Source organism: Gadus morhua, chromosome 17 (assembly GCF_902167405.1).
Source record: "Gadus morhua chromosome 17, gadMor3.0, whole genome shotgun sequence".
Taxonomy (NCBI): Eukaryota; Metazoa; Chordata; class Actinopteri; order Gadiformes; family Gadidae; genus Gadus; species Gadus morhua.
The window spans coordinates 8084337-8106920 of record NC_044064.1 but is presented as its reverse complement, the minus strand read 5'-3'; the positions used below and the strand labels follow the sequence as shown (position 1 = coordinate 8106920).

At 46.1% G+C, this 22584-nt stretch overlaps 2 protein-coding genes across 2 annotated transcripts in view; one reads left to right on the top strand and one right to left on the bottom strand.

Annotated features, from left to right (window-relative positions):
• Positions 1 to 22584, bottom strand: part of lrch4 (leucine-rich repeats and calponin homology (CH) domain containing 4) — a 310321-nt gene that overhangs the window by 81683 nt on the left and 206054 nt on the right. The window lies entirely within an intron of this gene.
• On the top strand, positions 1554 to 21014 carry chrnb1 (cholinergic receptor, nicotinic, beta 1 (muscle)). Its single transcript, XM_030337849.1, has 11 exons — positions 1554 to 1815; positions 2716 to 2858; positions 5368 to 5412; positions 6225 to 6334; positions 8175 to 8283; positions 9589 to 9733; positions 10136 to 10321; positions 10616 to 10839; positions 15106 to 15281; positions 19033 to 19180; positions 20083 to 21014. Exons 1-11 carry the CDS (start codon positions 1755 to 1757, stop codon positions 20224 to 20226), a joined length of 1491 nt encoding a protein of 496 aa, XP_030193709.1. The 5' UTR covers positions 1554 to 1754; the 3' UTR covers positions 20227 to 21014.

Here is a 22584-nt window from a genome sequence, read left to right as displayed (position 1 = left end):
CGTCAAGCCTCACATACGCGCCAAGTCTGAAAAGTTTTCTGCCTTGCTAATGGGCAAGGAAATAAATGTTGTATGACTGCATAACTCAGACGTTTTTTAATGACTAAACTCAACTCTATTTTTCATGTTTGACCACAAGGAAGAAGAAGAAGAGACATGAAACAAACTAAGCAGCTACCGTGGTACTGATCATTTACGCTAGTAACAGATCAAAATGCTTCAACTTTTTATGCTTTGGCTTAGTTATAGTATTCATTCACCTAACTCTTCTTCAGTTAGACAACTTTAGTCACTTGTGGGTCTTGGGTGCTCACAGTGGAATCGATTTTAATGTTGCAATAAAAATGTTGTTATGCTTCAAATCTCCTTAAAGGGCCCGTTATTCAGTTTGTTCCTCATCTGTTGGGCCAAAAGTTTCTGTCAAAACACATGGGCCACGTTAAAATAGCTAGGTTGGGGCTAAGTTATTTCCTAGCAGGTAGCTAGTTTCCTCCGCAGCAAACTCGCGCCACTGCACTTGCGCCCTGAGAGGCGTGTCGGCGAAAAGCAGAGGAGTGCGCTGACGCAAATGATACATGGTGCTATTTTACTGATCGTAAAAGCAATTGCGCCACTGACCAGAAAATGCCTGTGCTGTGTTCCAATATCCATACTATCCGTACTTACTAGCCTTAGTTTGAGTATGTAGGGCATTCCGATTCAGATCGGGCGAAAATAAGTGTACTGAAAGGAACCAGATTGTGTACTCAAAACGGTCAAATCGCGAAGTGTGGATCGATGTACACTTTTCGTACTACACACAATACTATTCTCTCACACATACTACTATATTCTCTTGCATAAACAACTATACTCTCTCACTTACACTACTATACTCACTCACATACACTACTATACTCTCTCACATACGCTACTATACTCACTCACATACACTACTATACTCTCTCACATACGCTACTATATTCGCTCACATACACAACTATACACTCTCATACATACATGTAAAAGGAGTATAATAGTGTGCGTGTGTATAAGTAAACTGGTGTATATGCGAGATTATAATAGTGTGTGTAAGACCAAGTATGAATTCTGTCCCAGGCGGCCCCTCATATGTGTGCACCCATCTGTTTAAACACACGCAAACTAAACGCATAATGTAATACAGTCCATGGTGATGTATATTAACGGGGGAACACATGTAAGAAACGATGTTTGTTAATGTATTGCTGCATATCATTAAATAGACCCACAGTTGCGGCCAGTTTGGCGTTTAAGACCTTTAAAATAGGGCCCATACTCGCTATTTGCACATTATTATTTATTATGAACCTAATGATAGTCATTTTAACCACGCAGACAGACCCATGCACACACACACACACACACACACACACACACACACACACACACACACACACACACACACACACACACACACACACACACACACACACACACACACACACAAACACTGTAGTAACATCTAAGTTATAGCCTAGCCTAGCTCTTTAGATACTAGAAAGGCAGCTGGTTGGTGACACCACCAGCCCAGTCACCCTTCTCCCCTCCCCTCCCCTCCAGTAGAGTAATTCGAGCAGACGAACAGTTGGACCCGGTGACCAAACTCAACAACTCAAACTACACTGCAGATTCAACACAACCAAACTGAACCAGGCCATTACTTGTAGTGGGGATCTATACTTGATTTGATTCATTAGCGGGACAAAGAAGCGTGCGTATTGCGCGGGGGGACCATGAGAGGCTGCGCGCTGTTCCTGGTGCCATGTTGCTTATGGAGTTTGTGTGCCGTCGGAGGTAAGTTCGGTTGTGCGACTGTACACAGACAACGACACATGGTCAAGGCTGCCCTGTGTTTGTGTGGTGTGTGTGTGTGTGTGTGTGTGTGTGTGTGTGTGTGTGTGTGTGTGTGTGTGTGTGTGTGTGTGTGTGTGTGTGTGTGTGTGTGTGTGTGTGTGTGCGTGTGCGTGCGTGCGTGTAGTCCGTATTTGGCACGTCTTGGCACAATGAAATAAGTGCGCTACGCCTCTTAATCTATAATTTGGTCCTCACAGACCACATAGTTTATCCTCTATCATTTATCCTACGATTTAAGTTGTTGGTTGGCTGGTATTGGCCTGCTGACAGTTGTCATTAACTGACTTGATTATTTCACTAACACACTGTTCAGAGTTGAATGTTGGCCAACAAACCATGATGCCATCGCCTCGTGTTTTACTATAGGGGCTCACTTCTTGTACCCCGGGAAATATATGTAATATGAATCCAAACCTAAGGAATCCAAACCTATGTCTGTGTGTGTCTCATGAATTCAGGGTAAAAAACACACTGAGATGAGACGTACTCAGCCCCATGTATGGTTCTATATTCATGGTACATAAGATTCAAATTCAATTTTTTTTTTTGGTATCCAAGTAATATATAAACTATGATCATGTCATATATTGGAATTTTTTGTCGCCATTTGTCAGTTATTCATTTCAAAATTATCTTAAATATCGTCCTAATTATTATGTTATTATTATGTTTAGGATTATGTTATTTTGAGCTTAAAAAAAATGTATGCTTGCACAGGTATCGATACCTTGTCCCATTTAATTTTACATTTTTGTATATTTCTTATTGGTCAATGTGCCGTCACCTGTGATCTTATGTGCCCCGTCTTCCCCCCCACTCTCCCCCTCCCTCTCCCCCCAGTGGAGTCCATCCTGGCGGAGCAGGCCCTGATGTCCGACCTCTTCGCACCCCTCAAGTACAACCTGAAGGTGCGGCCGGCCCGCCGCGCTGAGGAGCGTGTGGTGGTGCGAGTGGGCATGATGCTCACCTCCTTCGTCGGACTGGTGAGGGTTTGTCATAAACACCCACACGTATTAAACAGACACACACACATATTAAACACACACACCCATACATATTAAACACACACACACACACACGTATTAAACAGACACACACACAAGTATTAAACACACATTCACACACACGTATTAAACACACATTCACACACGCGTATTAAACACACGCACGCACGTATTAAAAACACACACACACGTATTAAACACACACACACACACATATTAAACACGCACACATACACATGTATTAAACACACACACACACACGTATTAAACACACACACCCACACACGTATTAAACACACACACACACACACACACACAAATATTAGACGCACACCAATGCACATCAATTACCCGCATGTAAGCATGTATATTATACACATACACACGTACACACACACACATACACACACACACAAACAAACACACGTAAACACAAGTATTGCACACAAGTAAACCCCTGTGTCTGTGTGTACTTTTGAGTTCATCTTGGCTCAGATTGATGTATTTGTACCTGCCGGAGCACAGGTCCAGTGTAGTACAGTGGTCAGGAGGTTCTTCCACCTCCAGCTGAAAGGATCTGGTGTCTCACCCCAATGTCTGTAGTCTTAGCTGTAAGATGTTTACATCACTGGTCACTTATTTGGGATGAAAGCGTCTGACTGAAAAGTGGTGAAGGTGTGGGGGATGCATTTCAGGTCACCTTTGTTCAGCCGGCTCGATATAGGAACTGCTTCAAAGCATGCAACGATGGATGACTTTTCTTTGCGTTTCTCTCCCTCTCAAGGTTTTTGTTTCATGAAATAAGTAAGTCATCCTATACAACTATTTCAGTTAACTATACGTTTTCACAAATTATTTAGACATCAAGAACCGGAAGACAAACACTGGCAATTTCCATTGGTGATATGCTGAAGCATGTTTATTGAAGGGGTTTGTAAACGACAAATGGTCCCTAAAAATGGAAATCAATACACAGACATCTCCAATAACCCTGCAGTTGATTCATTTTGTCAGTTTAACAAACCTCTGCCAGTTAAACCCAATTATGCACAAGCTCTTGTTTACTCAGCGGGGTCATGTTCGCCAACCCCTAGAATCAGTTTAACGTTTTTATCACGATCAAGATGCATTTAATCAATTTATTGGAAATAGTTCCTTCCACTTCCCATTGTCATTAATTTCCCTTTTTACAAATATGAACAAAATCTCACACACACACACATTATCGCGCCAAGACACACACACACACTGCTTCATACCACATCTCTTTCGGTTTATTTTAGTTCGAAAGGGTAATTTCAAAGCCTATGGAAATACAAAGTATAAATACTATATAAACCAAGTTTGGGCAAATGTAGAACGTCATGTACACACACAAACACACACACACACACACTCACCACCACACACGCTACATCTCTTTAGAGGTCAAGGGAAATTCACAAAACACTGTTTAAGTTCCTGAGTGGAATGATGACCGAAAATTACCCCCCAACACACACACACATAAACACACATGCATCGAAACACATAAATCCCGCAAATAAATACGTGGCACTCTAACTTTAGGCTAATGGTTAGCAGCTAGTGGTTCTCAGCGTTTAAGGAGACATGGGGATTTACTTCACTAGTCGTTCATACTGGTAGCATGAGGCTAGGGAGCAGTGGAGCAGAGAGAGAGAGAGAGAGAGAGAGAGAGAGAGAGAGAGAGAGAGAGAGAGAGAGAGAGAGAGAGAGAGAGAGAGAGAGAGAGAGAGAGAGAGAGAGAGAGAGAGAGAGAGAGAGAGAGAGAGAGAGAGAGAGAGAGAGAGAGAGAGAGAGAGAGAGAGAGAGAGAGAGAGAGAGAGAGAGAGAGAGAGAGAGAGAGAGAGAGAGAGAGAGAGAGAGAGAGAGAGAGAATAGGGGGAGAGGATTCTACCCCCCTCTGTCCTTGCACCAGCTGTCTTTCAGGCATTTCTGAGCCTAGTTTTAAATAGCAGTCCTTGTTACACAGGGCTGGGGCCTCACAAGATATCACACACACACAAACACACCCACTCACCCACCTACGCACAGACAAACACACACAAACATACACACACAACGTTTCCACACGTCTGCCCCTCGGTATCTCGGATCACATCACAGACACTCTGTTCATGTAAATAAAAAACAAACACTGGATCACTCACACAGAGGATATGAAAAGTGATATTTATGTGTGGCATATGGTGGGTTGTTGTGCATTGTGGTTTGTATTATTTTAAATGATTATCAAAAGTTTACCACTGTCCACTAGGGGGCGAATATATGTTGTTGTGATCCGTGAGTTCTATGTGTATTGCTGAGAAAAGAAGCCTAAATGCAAAGTTGTACTCATGTTGTTGGAAAAAGCTTAACAATTGGAAAAAAAATCGTTTTACTCAAGGATGGAAGACCTTTGTCATATTATCAGATGAAAACGATTTACGATTAACACTTTGATTTGTTATTTTCTTTGTCTTCTCAGAACATGAAGAATGAAGAGATGAGTACAACTGTGGTGATGAATCTGGTAGGAATTGCATGGATATAATATACAGTATATAGTAAAAATCTATATCGTTTTTGTGTGCCGATAGCAGTGTGTCTCATTTTGCATGCATGGACACACTCACCTTTCAACGGTAAACGCCTTCAGTTTTAAACTGCTCTACGAGGTCACCCCATTTAACAAGCACCCACTCCTCCTGGTTCCTTTGACAAGCGCTCCGTTTATCGTGCTCTTAAGGCGTCGCGGGACATGACGGAGGGTCTGCCAGCGCCCCTTTAAATTGAGGCTGTGACAGATTGAAAAATTGTGTGTAACAGTCTATATATTTGTCACTCCTCCCCCCCCCCCCCCCCCCCCCTGCGAGCCGACACAGATCTCTTTAGGAACGGCCTCTTCTCTCTAGAAAGCTTTTAGAAATATGGGACACAAAAATGTTCCCTTTTGAAATTTATGGCGACTATATAGTTAAATTGGTATGAATATATGAAGACAAGGCAAATACAAAGCATAAGGAGGAGAGACAAATATGCAATAGGCCATGGAATGCACCCAGCTATCCCAACATTTATAATAACATCATAAATAATGATAATGAAATAATATAATAATCATGATAATGATATTCTGAACTCACCTTTACCTCCAACCTCCCTGGTCCCTCTGTTTCTGTTTGGCAAAGCATCGCAGTTTTTCTGTCCTCACACACACACACACACACACACACACACACACACACACACACACACACACACACACACACACACACACACACACACACACACACACACAGACGAGGCAACACTCTAAAGCGGTGTGTTCCGCATGAACTACAGGAGTGGACAGACCACCGGTTGTCGTGGAAACCCAAGGACCACAGCGGTGTGGATGTGCTGCGCATCCCCTCGGGGAAGGTGTGGCTGCCCGACATCGTGCTCTACAACAAGTAGGAGCCACAAGCCATGTGATGTGCGTGGGGTGTGCACGTTGCGGCAGTAGCTCAGGAGGCAGAGCGGGTGGGCTGGGACACCGGAAGGTTGCTAGTTCGATGGAGTGTGGAGGTGTCCCTGACGAGACGCCTCACCCTGACCGCTCCTGAAGAGCTGGCAGTCGCCCTGCGTGGTCGATGCCGGTCTGTGAATGTGTGAATTTGTGAATGAATAGTTGTAAGTCGCTTTGGATAAAAGCTTCAACAACATCCCCTAAATGTAAACACTCACGTGCACGTGGCGGGTGGGCCAACTCCGTAACAAGACGTGATTGTTGAGACCAAACAGAGTGAGGTAGGTTTGTTAAGCGTGGCACCTGTGGATATTTAGCTATCATCCAAGGCGACTTGCGGTGACGTTAAAAAGGAGCAGATAAGGTCTCTCTCGCATGGACGCCTACTTAGTCTGTGGACATTCAGGTTTAAACACACACACACACACTCTTGCAAACACAAACACACATACTCGCTAACACACACACACACACACACACACACACACTCACAAACATATTTTTTGTGGGATTTTTCAGTTCTAAAAGTCAACATGCATATTTCAAAACCTGAGGGAGAGTACAAACCAGTTTGGACAGATGTAGAAGTGCATAAACACACACAAACACACAGCTACGCACACACATAAACATGCATGTGCCAACACACACACATTTCACGCAAATAAATGGTCGTCTCTATGGGGATATACTTCACTGGACATTCATACTGGTAGCATGAGGTTAGTGGGCTGGAGCAGTGGAGAGAAAAGGGAGAGAGGGGGCAAGAGACACTGCAACGAAGAGAGAGAGGGTGTGAGAGAGAGGGAAACTGGAAGAGAAAGCTACACGCACACACATCCATTGGAGTTAAAACTCCAATTTAGATTGGAGTCAAATACCATCACCACCGGGCTATCCTGCCTCTATTAACACATTCATTTGGCTCAAAGTCAAATCCCCAGAATAATGCAGACTGACCACTGGAGTAGAGCTAGAGTAAAAAGAAAGAGAATGAAAAAAACACTGATTCAGGCCAGTCATATCCTTCTCATCTATCTTTACCCCAGCTTATTTCTAGTTCCCCCCTTTTGCTTCCTCCTCACTCTCTCTCTTACATCAACACATCCACACACTCCCTCCCAGCTCCTTACTGCGGCGTTCCTCAGTCTGTCTGTGGTTCCTAATCAGACAGCTTTGCCCACCACTCTATTTATCAGAGCTTTATAGGCAAATTAATCCAGGATGTCTCTCCAATGACAGAGCTACCAAGGCCCCCCCGCACACAAGCTGCCTGTCTCCTTACCACATACCACATAGTGTGTTCGTTGTTTCTGCTCATATATAAATAGGTGGGAAAAACAGTCACAGAAATATAGAATATGCACAGATTTACGCAGTCCTACTCAAACACATGCACAAACCCACACACACCCACACACACTACATCTCGATGCTTACAGGTGTTACATCCTTATACAAACCACACATATAAACATGGCGATCTTACTTAGTCTTCAAAGAGCATTGTGAGTGAGCGTGGGTGAGCGATCCAAGGACATGTGGAGTTGGACACAGAACTCTGATAACCTGCACTGTGACTCACTCTCTCTCTGTGTCGGTCTCTCTCTCTCTGCCTGTCTCTCTCTCTCTGCCTGTCTCTCTCTCTGTGTCTCTCTCTCTCTCTGTGTCTCTCTCTCTCTCATTCTCTCTCATTCTCTCTCTTTCTCCCTCTCCCTCTCCCTCTCTCTCTCTCTCTGTCTCTGTCTCTCTCTCTCTCTCTGTCTCTCTCTCTGTCTCCATAGTAACGATGGGGTGTTTGACGTGGCGCTACAGGTGCACGTGCAGGTGTACAGCAGCGGCCGCGTCACCTGGTCCCCCCCGGCCCTCTACTGCAGCTCCTGCGGGGTCAAGGTGCACAAACAAACACACACACGTAAACTCATACACACACACACACACCCACACATACATCACATCACTCACACTTTGCCATGCTCTGATTATCCGTCCGATCATCTGAGACCTCGATAACAAAACACGCACACATACGCACTCGAGAGCAGGGGTTCCCAACCTTTTTGTTCCATGGACCAGCATATCCATACAATGTATCATCTTGTCCTGTTCACAACAATCAAAAAGAATAGCACTGAAATGCTTGAGTCTCAGGCTCACTTGAACAATGCATTCATATACAATCATTACATTTATATGAGCAACACAAGAAAAGTCACCTTAGACTTCAATAAACATAAAAGTAGTGCAGAGAGATGCATTGACAGTTCTTTATTTACAGTGGTTTAGTTGCACGCACACACACACACACACACACACACACACACACACACACACACACACACACACACACACACACACTCCTCCTCCCATGTCGCGTTTCGTTGCAGCGCCTTCCTTATAGGCCACTAAGCAAACGTCTCGTAGATGAGACTGCCCTTGTGTTAGTTTGTTTCGATATGAGATATATTTTAAAACAGCCCGTCATTGTATCCTACCACTCTTGGATTAAGGAATTTAAATGAGATTATGGAGTGAGTTGACTCAGAAGTGACATTCGGCAATGGCAGCGCGAGTTGATCAGAACAAGTTAAACTTCTAATTCAATAACAGCCACAGCCAAGAAAGAAGGTAAGAAAGATTGTCGGAAAACTTAGATTTGCAAGGCAAGCAGGGAAGCTTTGGGGGTGTTATGTACAATCAAACATGTGAACATGCATGGTGCACTGTTGTGTGGTGGACTTGCAACAAATTTTAGAATTAATAGGCTCGAGCCTGCGTTTCTTTAATATCGAGGCCTTTTTTTTTCAAAAAATAAAGTAAACAAGGGAAAAACAGCCATTATCCTACATAGTAGGCTATATACAATTGGCGGATTGCGGGCAGGTGCGGTTTTGAAAATGGTTAAAAATGGTGGGTTCGGATGGATGGCGGACGAATGATGTGTTTGTGATGCGGTCGCGCATGAAATAATAGCCCATCCGCGCATCTCTTACATGGACCAGCTCCGGTCTGTTGACCGGGGGTTGGGAATCGCTGCTCTCGCGAGACGGTCTCTCTCAGAATCTCCCGTGGCCAACGCAGAGTTTACGCTTATTGTAAACGTCACGGTGTCGTAATAGAACTGACTGTACAAGCCTTCTACTCCTCGGCTCTTAACACACCACGTCCCCGCCCTCTCCTCCTGCGTCCCCCTCCCAGGTCACCTACTTCCCCTTCGACTGGCAGAACTGCACCATGCAGTTCCGCTCCTACACCTACGACTCCACCGAGATCGACCTGCAGTACGCGCTGGATGCCAAGGGCAAGGAGATCCGCGAGATTGTCCTGGACGAGGGATTCAGCGGTGGGTACCAAATCAGTGAAATCGTGATGTCATGCTTAAGTACCGCTCGTTCCTCAGCCATTAAATAATGATGTCATACAAAACGAAAAATCATGTTCTACGTCAATTAAATCATGATGTCATACTGAAGTACCTCATGTTCTCCATCTATTGATTCAAGATGTCATAATGAGGAACCTCATTTTCTCACAGGATGCATGGTGAGTTGATTTGGGTTGTCTTGGGTTACGTGGGCACGATGGTTGGGTTTCGTTTGGTTGCATATAAGACGATACCAAGGAAGTGTTTAGAAGTCAATAACAGAAACATGGCCACTATAGCCAGAACCGCAGACTGAAACCGTGAGAGCATCCTCCCTGACCGTAGTCAAGGTAACGGTTTCTGCCCCCCCCCCCCAAACAGAAAGCGGCGAGTGGTACATCCGCCACAAGGCCAGCAAGAAGAACATGAACGAGGACATGTACGAAGACATGACCTTCTACCTGATCATCGAGAGGAAGCCCCTCTACTACATTTTCAACATCATCATCCCCTGCATCCTCATCACCATCATCGCCATCTTTAACTTCTACCTGCCCCCGGATGCCGGTACGTCGCCCTGCTCCTTCGCCACCAACATGGGCCTCAATCCCCTGGCGGCCATCCTGGTTTCAACGATAGCTTATTCAAATGTCTTCATGTCATCTCCATGTACGCATGCATGGGAAACATGTACACACAGCTCAGTATTACAAATATGCAATTCGGCAAAAATAAGTGGGACGTCGTAGAGCTTTAAAAGCCAAACGGATTTGGCCATGCGGGGTCGTGTCAGCTTCATCGACCTGTGCGTATGCCTCTCTCCGTGTGTGTGTGTGTGTGTGTGTGTGTGTGTGTGTCCAGGCGAGAAGATGGGTCTGTCCATCAACGTGCTGCTCACCATCACCGTGTTCCTGCTGCTGCTGGCCGACAAGGTCCCCGAGACGTCTCTGGGGGTCCCCATCATCGTCAACTACATCATGTTCACCATGATCCTGGTCACCGCCTCCGTCATCCTCAGCGTGGTGGTGCTCAACCTCCACCACCGCTCGCCCAACACCCACGAGATGCCCATGTGGGTGCGCAAGGTGAGACCGACGCCGCCCTCCATTCAGATTCAGACTCAGACTCAGAGTGGCTTTTAGTTCATCGTATTGCACAGGTACACAAGAGTACAATTCTCAGGCTGGGTTCTTCAACAGCCGCAACAACACAAGTGAAGTAAATAAAGATGAGTAAAAAATATATAGATGTGTAAAAACATAAGTAAAAATGAGTCGCAGCATCAATATAATAACAGATAAAAATAAAATAAAATAAGTTGAGAAACGAAAACAGTGGTAATAGTAAGAATAGTGAGGTGTATTAAAGTGTAAAGTGTAAAGTGTTCAAGTGGGAGTGGTACCAGCCACGGTTGATTCCCCCCGTAGTCTGCTCTTTGGAGTGGACTGAGCTGAGGAAGAGGTGTGCAGCCCATGGGGGCTGGCGGTAAAGGGGCGGGTGGTGTGTGGTGGGAAATACAACACTTCAACTCTAACAAGGAGAGAGATCAGGAGACTTCATAACTTTAGAACTTTAAGAAAGAAATACAAAAGCCGGGAACCACTTACTTTCCAGCTTTGGCCAACAGTTTCTTATTGTCTGGCTTTGGGATTCCTCCCATAAGCTCCAAGCCAAGGTTGTTACATGGCTTCAAGCCCATACATGGCTTCAACATCAACCGACTTGGTTGCAAACCTTTCACCCAGTTCCTCTCATCTTTTACCCTCGCCATCCTTATCGATTTCTTTCACAACACTTTCTAAACATCAGGCTGTCTAGACCTCATCTGAAGAATCTATCATATATAATATGAGGACATACTGGTGTCACAGCAGAGGATATCTTCAAGAAGCGAGAAGAATCGAGAATCTTTTGAAGAAGTCTCTTCAGGAGATTCTTCAAAGTCTTATCTCATTCATATAGCATATAAGGCAACATAATGATTATAATCCTTTGAAGGGCATCTGTAATGGGGCGTGAGGTTGGACCCGAGAACAGCACAGACTGAGACCAGTGTTCAACGTTCAACGGTTTTATTGTCCAGAAACGGAATCCAAGATTACCGGAACAAGACAAGGAGCGAGCAGGCAAGGGGTCGGCAACGGAAGGGCAGACAGGTAGGCGAGGAGCAGGAGACTGGGAAGCAGACAGACCGGCAGGGACTTGACAACAGGCGGGTGGTCAGACAGGCGAGGGGTCGGCAACGGGAGGGCAGACAGGCAGGCGAGGAGCAGGAAACAGGGAAGCAGACAGGCCGGCAGGGACCCAACAACAGGCGGGTGGTCAGACAGGCGAGAAGTCAGAAGCAGGCAGGATCAGCGTTGCAGAATAGTTCCGGAGTTGCGTGAAAGCTCTGTGAGTACGAGAGACGATCTGGCAGAGACTGAGTGGAGAGATAGGATTTATATAGAGGAATCACAGGTGGAGGTGGTTGGGTTGATTAGGGGAGATCAGGGTGGCCGGCAGGTGAATGGGAAAACCAGGAGCGGATCATGACAGTATCGTTCAATTCTCCCCCACGCGCCACTATAAGTGTCGCCCACGTCGTGTAGAATGACGGGCACCTTGGTCGTAGTTGTCGTGGGCTGCGGGGAACACCACCTTCGGTGCTGTGCCTAGCCTGGCGTTAGGTTGTGCGAGCCGTTTGCCTCCAACGCGGCCTTGGGCGCATCATTTTCCACATCAGGTCATCGACGAGAGACTTCTGACAGCCAAGCTCTGAGCGGATGGCATTCAGCTCTGACCTCGGAGGTCAGCCCAGTGGAAATGTACTCTGTGAGCGCTGGTCACGAGCACACCGCCTCCCAGAGCTTCCTGTGGACGAACAGCGACTACGACAGTAACAGAGGGAGTCTATCAGGAGTGGTGTTCGTCATGGGTGCTAGGGGAGCTGGTGCCTAGCTCTTTATAGGGCTGAACACTATCGAATGAACGGTTGAGAAATGGAGATAAATAAAAGTGTTTACAAAACTGCCCACTAAGTTAGATCTGAATGGGTACAAATGGTGGAAACACCTGCTGGTGGATGCAAAAAAAAATTGTGACCTCACAGGCAGACCACAGGCAGGTATCCAGGTCGGTCGGAAGACAGACTGGTAAGCTGTCCAATTTTTGCATCGGTAAACACTCAAACTGTCAGAGGATTTGATTTATTGATGGCTGCCAGGATGTAAAGAGAACTGCAACAAATAGGCAGAAAAGTTGATTCTTAAGTACTGCCTGCCCTAGCTTTAAAAGTCCCTTTTTCCCTTTTGGACTCTTAAAAGTCCCTTTTTTTATTGTTTACATTTTGGGACTCTTCGCATAGAATACTGGCTGTTCACGTACCTACAAATTACAGCAAACAAATGATGACCATGAACCAAAAGCAGAGCAACATTAAAAAATTAATCTAACGGCAATTCAAGCATAAATAAATGATGGTCATTTAAACAGTGGCTATTGCGTTTATTAAAGAGATACTTAACCGGTGGAGATATGAAGGTTATATGAAGTAAATAATTCTATGTATTATAAATGTGCAAAAAAAAATGAAATCGTTTCATCCTAGCCTGAGAAAAGGCAGAAAGTGTCTCTACCACAGTGCATTACGCTCGCTGCACACGCCCGCCTGTTTCCGTTTGGAGGGGGAAGGACCCATGGTCCTAGCTCAAGTGGAAGCGCGAGCAAACCTTGTGTAAACATACCCCCTTGATACGTTGACTAGTTAAGACTTTTGCCAATGTTTTTTCAAAGGCATAATTTGTATATTACTGCCCAGCATAAAAACATTAGCTAATTACAGTAGCTCAGCATGTCAAGTATTTGTACTCAACCTTTCCTCCCCAGTTGAAATAAGTGTTTATCTTACACAGTAGGCCTACTTTAGTATAACAGCACTTTGCTTAGTAAACAAATCACAACAACCAACATGAATTTGAAGTTTTATTCAAGAAAAATATGAACTATTTACAAAAGTAAAACGTGTAGGGTGTGTTTGCTGGAGTCAAAATAGTCACAGCTCATCTTGAGCATCTACTGTCTCCTGGTAGCCACGGTACTGCCCATGTTGTGCTTGGTCATTAGCTCTGATGGCCTGGACAACACAAGTAGCCGATACTGTCTAAAAAAGAACAACATTAGCAGAGCAAGATAAATTATGCCTTGAGTAGCCTATACAGCATTACACAGACTTCAAGCTAACGTAAAGTAGCCTATGCTCTGCCAATAAGATCGGCTACTTTCGGATAACTACATTGTCACGTTCCCCAGGACTCAAAACTATTGTAGCCAATGTGTTAGTAAAAAAAACAAACACTTACTCTATGCTCAGTTGCTGTTTCTCCCGGCGGGCTTTGGCTGGCGTTTCCAGTTCACTTTCTGGGTCCGGAAATATGCATCCAATACCCAACTGTTCAGATGAGGCGTAAAGCCTGGGTGAGAGGTTACACACATGGCCCCGTTCTTGACAGATTCAGCCATTTATTGTAGAAGAAACTGGCATTGCTGAAATTCGCTGCAGCACAGGGCCTCTGTGTTAGTGTCTATAGGCGAACAGAGCAAACCGGCGCGCTTCGGCTCCTCGTCCTCGGCAACAGGCAAGGCTTGTTCAGCTGCAGCCACAGCAACCTCGTCCTCTATTTGTATCAATTCTTCCTGGCTGTATTCTGGCTCGTACTTATAGCCCTGAATGTCCGAATCCAACAATAGATTTTCAAAATCCACTTTGGCTGTTTCATTTGCAAATTTGTTCTCTAGCTAAGCGGTGACGAAACATGGCGGACATTGTGTTTACATCTCGTACACGAGCTGTAGCCCACCAAATTTCATGAGCCCATCAAATTTGGTGGGCTCATGAAATTAGCGGAACCAGTGGTTTGTAGTCCTTGGCCCTTCTAGCAGGCAAGCAAAGTTCTCCCGAGATGACGTCAAACGCGTCATTTGACGTCATCTCGGGAGAAAATTAGATCAGGAAAGCTGGGCCAAGGGAAGACTGGGTTGGACTGAGGGCAAAAAAACTTTTTTTTTAATCAGACAATAGCGGTTTTAGAATGATAGAACGCCGGTTCTAAATGGGTGAAGTATCCCTTTAAGCATAGACTCTGGGCTCCCTTGAAACTGTCCCCACCACCCTCTCCTCCTTCACCCTCCCCCTCCCCCAACAACCACTCTCCCCCAATTCACCATCTCCCCAAAAACTGTTTGCATCCACCTGCAGGTGTTTCCACCTTTTGTACCTACTCAAAAGGACCTCCGTGTGGGCTTTACCTTATCTCCATTTCTCTACCAACCCCTTCTCCCTCCTCACCCCCTCCAACCCCTCCCTCCACCAGATCTTCATCCACCTGCTGCCCCCCTACCTGGGCATGCTGCGGCCCAAGGTGGAGACCCCGCTGTCCCTGGAGACGCCGGTGCGGCGTGAGGTCAGCGTGAAGACGGTCAGCCGCTCCGCCGACGAGTACTTCATACGCAAGCCCGCCAACTCCTTCCTCTTCCCCAAGCCCAACAGGTGTGTGTGTATCTGTGTGTACGTGTGCTACTGTACTCTACAACTAAATGTGTGTGTGTGTACTTGTTTCTGGTAAGGCACACTCAGGTATAAGGAAAAAGTACATACCAATTTTGACTCATCAACTAAGTGGGCCCTATTTTAACGGTCTGAAACGCAAGTGAGAATCGCCAAGCGCAAGTATGTTTGTGGGCGGTTCTATGGTGATGTTGCTATTTTACCGGCGCATAAATGACTCTTGCGCCCGGCCTAAATCTAAAAAAGGTTGGTCTGAAGTAGCCTAATTACCCGCAGGTGTGGTTTGGGCGTAACGTGCAATAAACCAATGAGAGTGCCATCTCCCATCCCCTTTAAGAGCCATGAGCGCATTTGATACTGACGAGTTGATATTTTGACGTTTGCAGTCTCCGATGAGACGGATGCATGACCACATGAATTTCAAACTTCAAATGGCTCAGTTTACCAAATAATGTGGAGGTGTGTGTTTGTTTGTACTCAAATGAGTTTTGTGCGCACCAGGGGGGAGTTGTGGTGAAAGGTGATGAAAGGCAAATCCCTCTCTGCCGAGGACACGCGGGTCACGGCGAGTGACTGATGAGAGACCGATCGCTGTTCCATCGATCCGTTCCCACCGCCCCCCGATCTGCTGACGCTCGCTTTAACCCGACGCACTCGCAGTCATGTCACGCTCCCCCCGCCACACTGACGCCCCGCAGACGTAGGGATGCGGCACGGTCGTCGCAGTCTGTGATGCTGCGGCAATGTGGGTGCAGCCTCCCCATCCCCAAACAGTCAGCAGCGCAGACCCTCCATTCATGCACACATTCACACAGCGACGGCGGAGTCAACCACGCGGGGCGACAGCCAGCTCGTCAGCAGCAGTCAGGGTGGGGTGTCTTGCGCAGGGACACCTCCACACTCAGCTAGGAGGAGCCCGGGATCGAACTAGCAACCTTCCGGTTACCAAACAACCCGCACTACCTCCTGAGCCACTGTCGCCTCTAGTATCCATAATAAATATGGAATATCCCTATGAATATGTCAAACAATTATTTGGAATAAACTCTCAGGATCGTAGTGGTTCAGTTGTTCACCTCTCAGCCGAAACGCACCAGGATCGATCACCAATGTCCGCCCCCTGACGTGTAAACATCTCTGAACAAGACGCCCTCCACCTGCTTCATGACATAGATCGGAATTCACCGCCCGTTTGGAAAAGGCCACACACAGGCTCTCTGTACCCTTGATACTATCCATTTCTCTCATTGGTCATCTCGGTCTCTGCCCTTAACTCAACTCTTTCCCATCTCAGCCCTTCCCTTTCCCTCTCCCTCTCCCTCCCTGTGGTCTGCTGTTCCCTGGAGGGGAGCAGAGGGAGGGAGAGAGGGGAGGGTGGTGGCGGAGGCAGACGAGGTAAATCGTTGCTAAAATAATAATGGCGACGCACAAATCCACCGCCGACACATTACAGCGGTGCGTGCGTGCGTGTGTGTGTGTGTGTGTGTGTGTGTGTGTGTGTGTGTGTGTGTGTGTGTGTGTGTGTGTGTGTGTGTGTGTGTGTGTGTGTGTGTGTGTGTGTGTGTGTGTGTGTGTGTGTGTGTGTGCGCGTGTGTGTGAAGGTGAATGTCCCCACGAGTGTTGGGTGGGAGGTGGGGGAGGATGCAGTATCTCTATTAGGGACAATCCGATGAGACAGCAGTATCTCTCCACACACACACACACACACACACACACACACACACACACACACACACACACACACACACACACACACACACACACACACACACACACACACACACATTCAGAGCTCCTTAATTAGGTTTATTGAGACTCTTGGCAGGTGGGTGAGGTGGTCATGTTGGTGGAGGGAGGGGGGGGGGGGTTGAAATAGTGCCTCTGACTAGTCATTCACCTCTCCCCGATCAAGGGACCCAACCACACCTAGGACACATGTCGCCATGGGGATGTGTGTGTTTGTGGTGGGGGAGGGGGGGCTGGCTCTCTCTTTCTATGTCTCTCTCTCCCACACCCCAATCATCTGATAGCATCTGCCTGTGGGTGTGTTTGTGTGTATTTGTACGTGCGTGCGGTCACAGGTTCACCTGCCACACAACTGCACACCTCGGTTGTGTGGGTGTAACCACACACGCACACAGAAACGTAGCATAATGAATACCAAGGGGGTTTATAGTCAAGGCACGCTGCGAGAGAGGACAACAACAGACAGAAATCTTCTTGAGATAGTTCCTCTGTTTCGAAGTGTGGCACTACAATGCCCCCAAGTGGTAACTGTGCTGTACTGCAAGTCCTCGTCTATCAGCTTCTCACCTGAGCCGATGGTAATGCAGTCTTCCTCCTCCGCCACACACTCAAAGATATCTGACAAAGGTGTTTCATATTCTAGTTGTTTCATAACATAGCGGATGTGTGGCAAAGAATAGTCATTAATGTTAATAAAGTGTGGTAATGCCTGGGATTAAAGCTCATATATCATGAAGCAAACATTGGGTGCCATGTTTACTTACTGTGTGAAATGGTTTGTATTGTTTGTCTATGTGCAGATGTATGGTACATCTCATTACGTTTCCATTCGATATGCAATGTGTAAAAATCAGTGGCATTAGTGGAACGGACTGCAGAAATGGCATGTAATACTTCATGGCATGTAATTTCGAGTCTAATCCCTTGAATCCCTATAATTTTGGTTTGACTCCGAATGGCCCTTTAAGGAGCAAACAAAATCTACTTTTAATTAAAGTGTTAACGAGACTTCAAGGAAGGAACTTAGCCTGTAGCCATGTCGAACATTGTACCCACGTATTTGTGTGAGTTTGCTCGCACGAGTACACAACCACACGTCGTCGTTTATGGGTTCATCATATCATCTGGAGGAGCACACAGCTTTTGACCGTGATATTAAAGCACTCAAGGAGTCCACAAATGGCAACAACTGCTTCTCCTCCATGTTGCGGTCCACTCTGGACTTCAGGGGAGTGAAGTCATTTAGCTTCATGATTAAAGTGACTTATTGATGAGTGTAAAAAACAACCATGTTCAATGTAAAAAGACGTTTACTGCTAAACCATGACCTCTAGTTTTACAGACTTTACAATTTATGAATCTATTCATCCTACACTCATCACTTGGCACTTGACACTTTATTATATGCTGTCGATGACGATAACATAATTTTGAAGAACCTACTGGCACCTTACACGATACAGGCCAGTACAGGCTACCAAAGGGGAAGGGTGAGGGGGTTCATTCAGTTGGTTGCAATGTGCACCCTAATTTCCAAATACTCGCTAAATTACTTTTGGCTTGTCCTGGTCAAGGAGGTTATTCGACTTTCTTTTATGAATCAAGTGAATATTTCTCTGTCCTTCAGCATCAGCCGTGTGTGTGTGTGTGTGTGTGTGTGTGTGTGTGTGTGTGTGTGTGTGTGTGTGTGTGTGTGTGTGTGTGTGTGTGTGTGTGTGTGTGTGTGTGTGTGTGTGTGTGTGTGTGTGTGTGTGTGTCAATTATGTTTTTCATATTTTTGTTAAAATAAATGTGTTAAAATTACTTTTTTTTTTATTGAAATATTACTTCTAACATTTATTGCTAACATATTTGAATTCCCTCTCAATCTGCATTGACTAGAGATATGTTCCGGTAATGTGACGCTACAAACTTGATTAAATATATTACAATGCAGCTTTAACTTCAGACTGATGTTTTGATGGTATTGAAACGATGTCTGTGGCAGGTACCAGCCGGAGGGTATGACCACGGACATGAGGAAGTACATCGACGGGCCCAGCAGCTACCTGACACTGCCCGACGAGCTCAAGTCTGCCATCGAGGCCATCACCTACATCGCTGAGGCCCTGCAGGCCGAGAAGGACTACGAAGCTGTGAGTGTCCTCAACCGACGCCTCTTGAGCTGCTACGGTGGCCATTTTGTCAGCTATGTATGCGTTGTTTGGTCTTTATGTCTGTTCTGATTTCGTTTAAAGGTCCTTTTTCTTGTCTTTATTATTTTTGGGCGGTTTGTAACTCTGGTTTTTTGTTCATTTGTTTGTTACGAAGTTATCGCTTTTCTGGTCCGTGCACCCTTTTCAAACTATTTTCTTGCCCATTTCTCTTTTTAGTCGTTCTGTCTTCATTTCCATCCGTCTGTCTCTGCATGCTTGCGGTCTCATTGACAGTCTATCTCTAATGTAAATTTCTCTTCTCTTTTCTTCTTCCCCATCATCTCTCCTCTTCTATCCCCTCCACCTCTCCACCCTCTCCTCCTCCTCCCTTCACCCCTGCCCCTCTCCTCCTCCCTTCTCCTCTGCTCCTCTTCATTCTGCTAACCTTTCCTCGCCCTCTTCTCTCTCTTTCCTCTCCTCTCCTCTCCTGTCCTTCCCCACCCCTCCACCCTCCTCTCTTTCCCTGTCCCGTCCTTCTCTCCCCTCGTTTCCAACTCACCTCTCCTCTCCTCCCGCCCTCCTCCTCTCCCTCCTCCTCCGCCTCTTCCTCCTCCTCCCCCTGCTCCTCCCCTCCTACTCCTCCTGCTCCTCCTCTCCTTCTCCCTCCTCCTCTCCCTCCTCCGCCTGCTCCTTCTCCTCTCCCTGGTCCTCCTCTTCTCCCTCCTCCTGCTCCTCCTCCATCCCCTTCATTCCTCCTCACAACTCCTCTCCTCCCGCCCTCCTCCTCTTCCTCCTGTCCCCTCCTTTCCTCCTCACCACTCCTCTCCTCTTCTTCCTCTTCCTCTTCCTCTTCCTCCTCCTCCTCCTCCTCCTCCTCCTCCTGCTCCTGCTCCTCTCCCTAGCTGAGGGAGGACTGGCAGTATGTAGCCATGGTGGTGGACCGCATGTTCCTGTGGATCTTTGTGGTCTTCACCACCGTCGGAACCCTTGGCATTTTCATCAACGCCAGCACCAGCCTCACACCCACCGACCCCTTCAAGCCCTGAGCAGGGTGTGTGTGTGTTTGTGTGTGTGTCTGTGTGTGTGCGTGTGTCCGCAAATGCCAAGATCTTCTCTAGCAAAGCACCACCACATTTCGGTGTGTCTTCATCTAAAATCTTTTTTGGAGAGAAATTTCATGCTTTTGTTTGTTTCCGTTTTTTGTGTTTTTGTATTCCAAATTGTAATTAGAATTAGTGCCTTTGTGTTATCTTAATATCATGATCACTCCCATAGGTCTTTGTCTGTAACCGTATAATGCAGATTGAAAAAAAGGAATGCTTTTATTGTGAAGCTTGAACGGTGAAGAAGGCAAAGAAATTATTTCACAATAAGGGTGACAGAAAAACATGTCAACAATTTCAGCCACCCTTATTGTGAAATGATTTGTTTGTTGTGTTTTCTGGACCCTTGGTGATACAGTGAAAGTTTGAAAGTGACCTTCGTGGCGCTATTTGTCTGTGTAAAAAATGACAGACTGTGGTCAGATATCAAGCGGTGGCCCAGAGAGTTTGAATAAACTTGAAAGCATACTTGAAAGATGGAAGTATTTTATTTCATGTTTAAGGATACTTACACCTTTTCTGAAGGAAACCTATTTTCTCATGGATTTCTTACAAAGTTTCTGAACTAAATGTTCAATTCAGTTTGATTTAGTTTGATGACTATTGTATGAAAGTTTGATTTGTAATGAATGTACTGACACACACATTCAACTACAGTGTTACTGTCGAAGAATTTCGTCAAATATTTGTGTGAAGTGTGAACATATAAACAAATTGAAACCCCCTCAAAAGCATTCTCCATAAATACCAGTAAAGGTATGTGTGTGTGTGGTCTTTGTGTTTGAGTGCATGTCTCCCGCCGTCATTTTTTTTACCCTAACCGTGTCTGAACGAGTGGGGGGCGGATCTGGGATATATCTGGGACAGCAGTGATCCTCTGTGTATTTCCGGCTTGCGTGTGCTTGGCGCGTGTAGCTATTTTTGTGTGTGTGTGTTGGGGGGGGGGGGGGGGAATACTGGTCAGCTGCATCAATAGGTTGTGGACCTGTCTTCCACTGTCCCTACCAGAAGACACACACTCACACTCACACACACACACACGGCACACAGATTGATACACACACACACACACACAAACACTTTGGACACCTAACGGAGACTCCATTGCAGTGCATGCTGACACACACACCCTCACAGTGATGCGTCCGTTAAGCATGAACACAAAGTTATTTATGATCAAATGATCAAGAGACACACACATACTTGATGCACCCCAGCCTTTTTGCATGAGCTGCTCAGGAATGCCATGTGACACACACACCTGTCCTCGTCTACGTGTGTTGAGCCGAGCCGGGGTCCGGGGGGGTCTTTGGCTGCGTTTGTGTTCACACCTCCTTGCTGTCAATCTTAATCAAAGAGATTGTGAGTGACGATGGAAGGAGTAGAGGAACCGGTGTTAGATGAGTCTGTTGTTGTATTATTTTACTTTAACATTTCGGGGAGACGCTTTTATCCGAAGCATCATTCATTCACACATTCCGACGGCGGAGTCAACCATGCAGGGCGACAGAAATTTCGTCAGTAGCAGTCAGGGTGAGGCGTCTTGCTCAGGGACACCTCGACACTCAGCTAGGAGGAGCCGGGGTATCGAACTAGCCACCTTACGGTTACCAGTCGACCCGTTCTACCGCTTGAGCTACTGCTATTATTAATTAGCTTTTCTTTCAACCTTTTATTTATTCACAGGGACGTTTTCATGGAATCTAGCATCGTGTACCACAATGACTGTAGCTACACGTATAGGCTACTGTCAAACGGAGCTAGAGGAGAAGAGTTGGAGGGAGAGAGGGAGAGGGATGCATAGTAGTGAGGAAGTTCACACCGCTTTCAACATTCCCATACATGTTTGCGGAATATATCCCTTTAGCACGGTGACTTACGGAGCTATGTAGTGTTGAGCTGTTGTTTTGCGGAGGGCTTTGGAAGACTGAAGAATGGACCGATTCAGAGGACCTCGCTGGGACAGTTTTAGACTGCGTTCAGGAAAGCAAACTCATCTGTCTGTCACTGTTTCAACTGGCTACAGTCAAAGCATGGGTGTTTCGGTTTCAAAACTCCTTCTCAGGTGTACACAGGAAAGACCATCATTAAAAGTAACGAAACGAAAGTTAAACCGGTCTTCCGAGTGACAATAAAAAAATCTGAGTTCACCAGTGGTTAAGAAGTGAAATCATTAACGCGTTGTGACTTAATCGAGAGGGAAACGGTGCCGCTGAGTGACTGCTCACTGCAAAGATACATAAAAAGCTCAAACACACACACACACACACACTAAGCTCACTCACTCACTCACTCACTCAC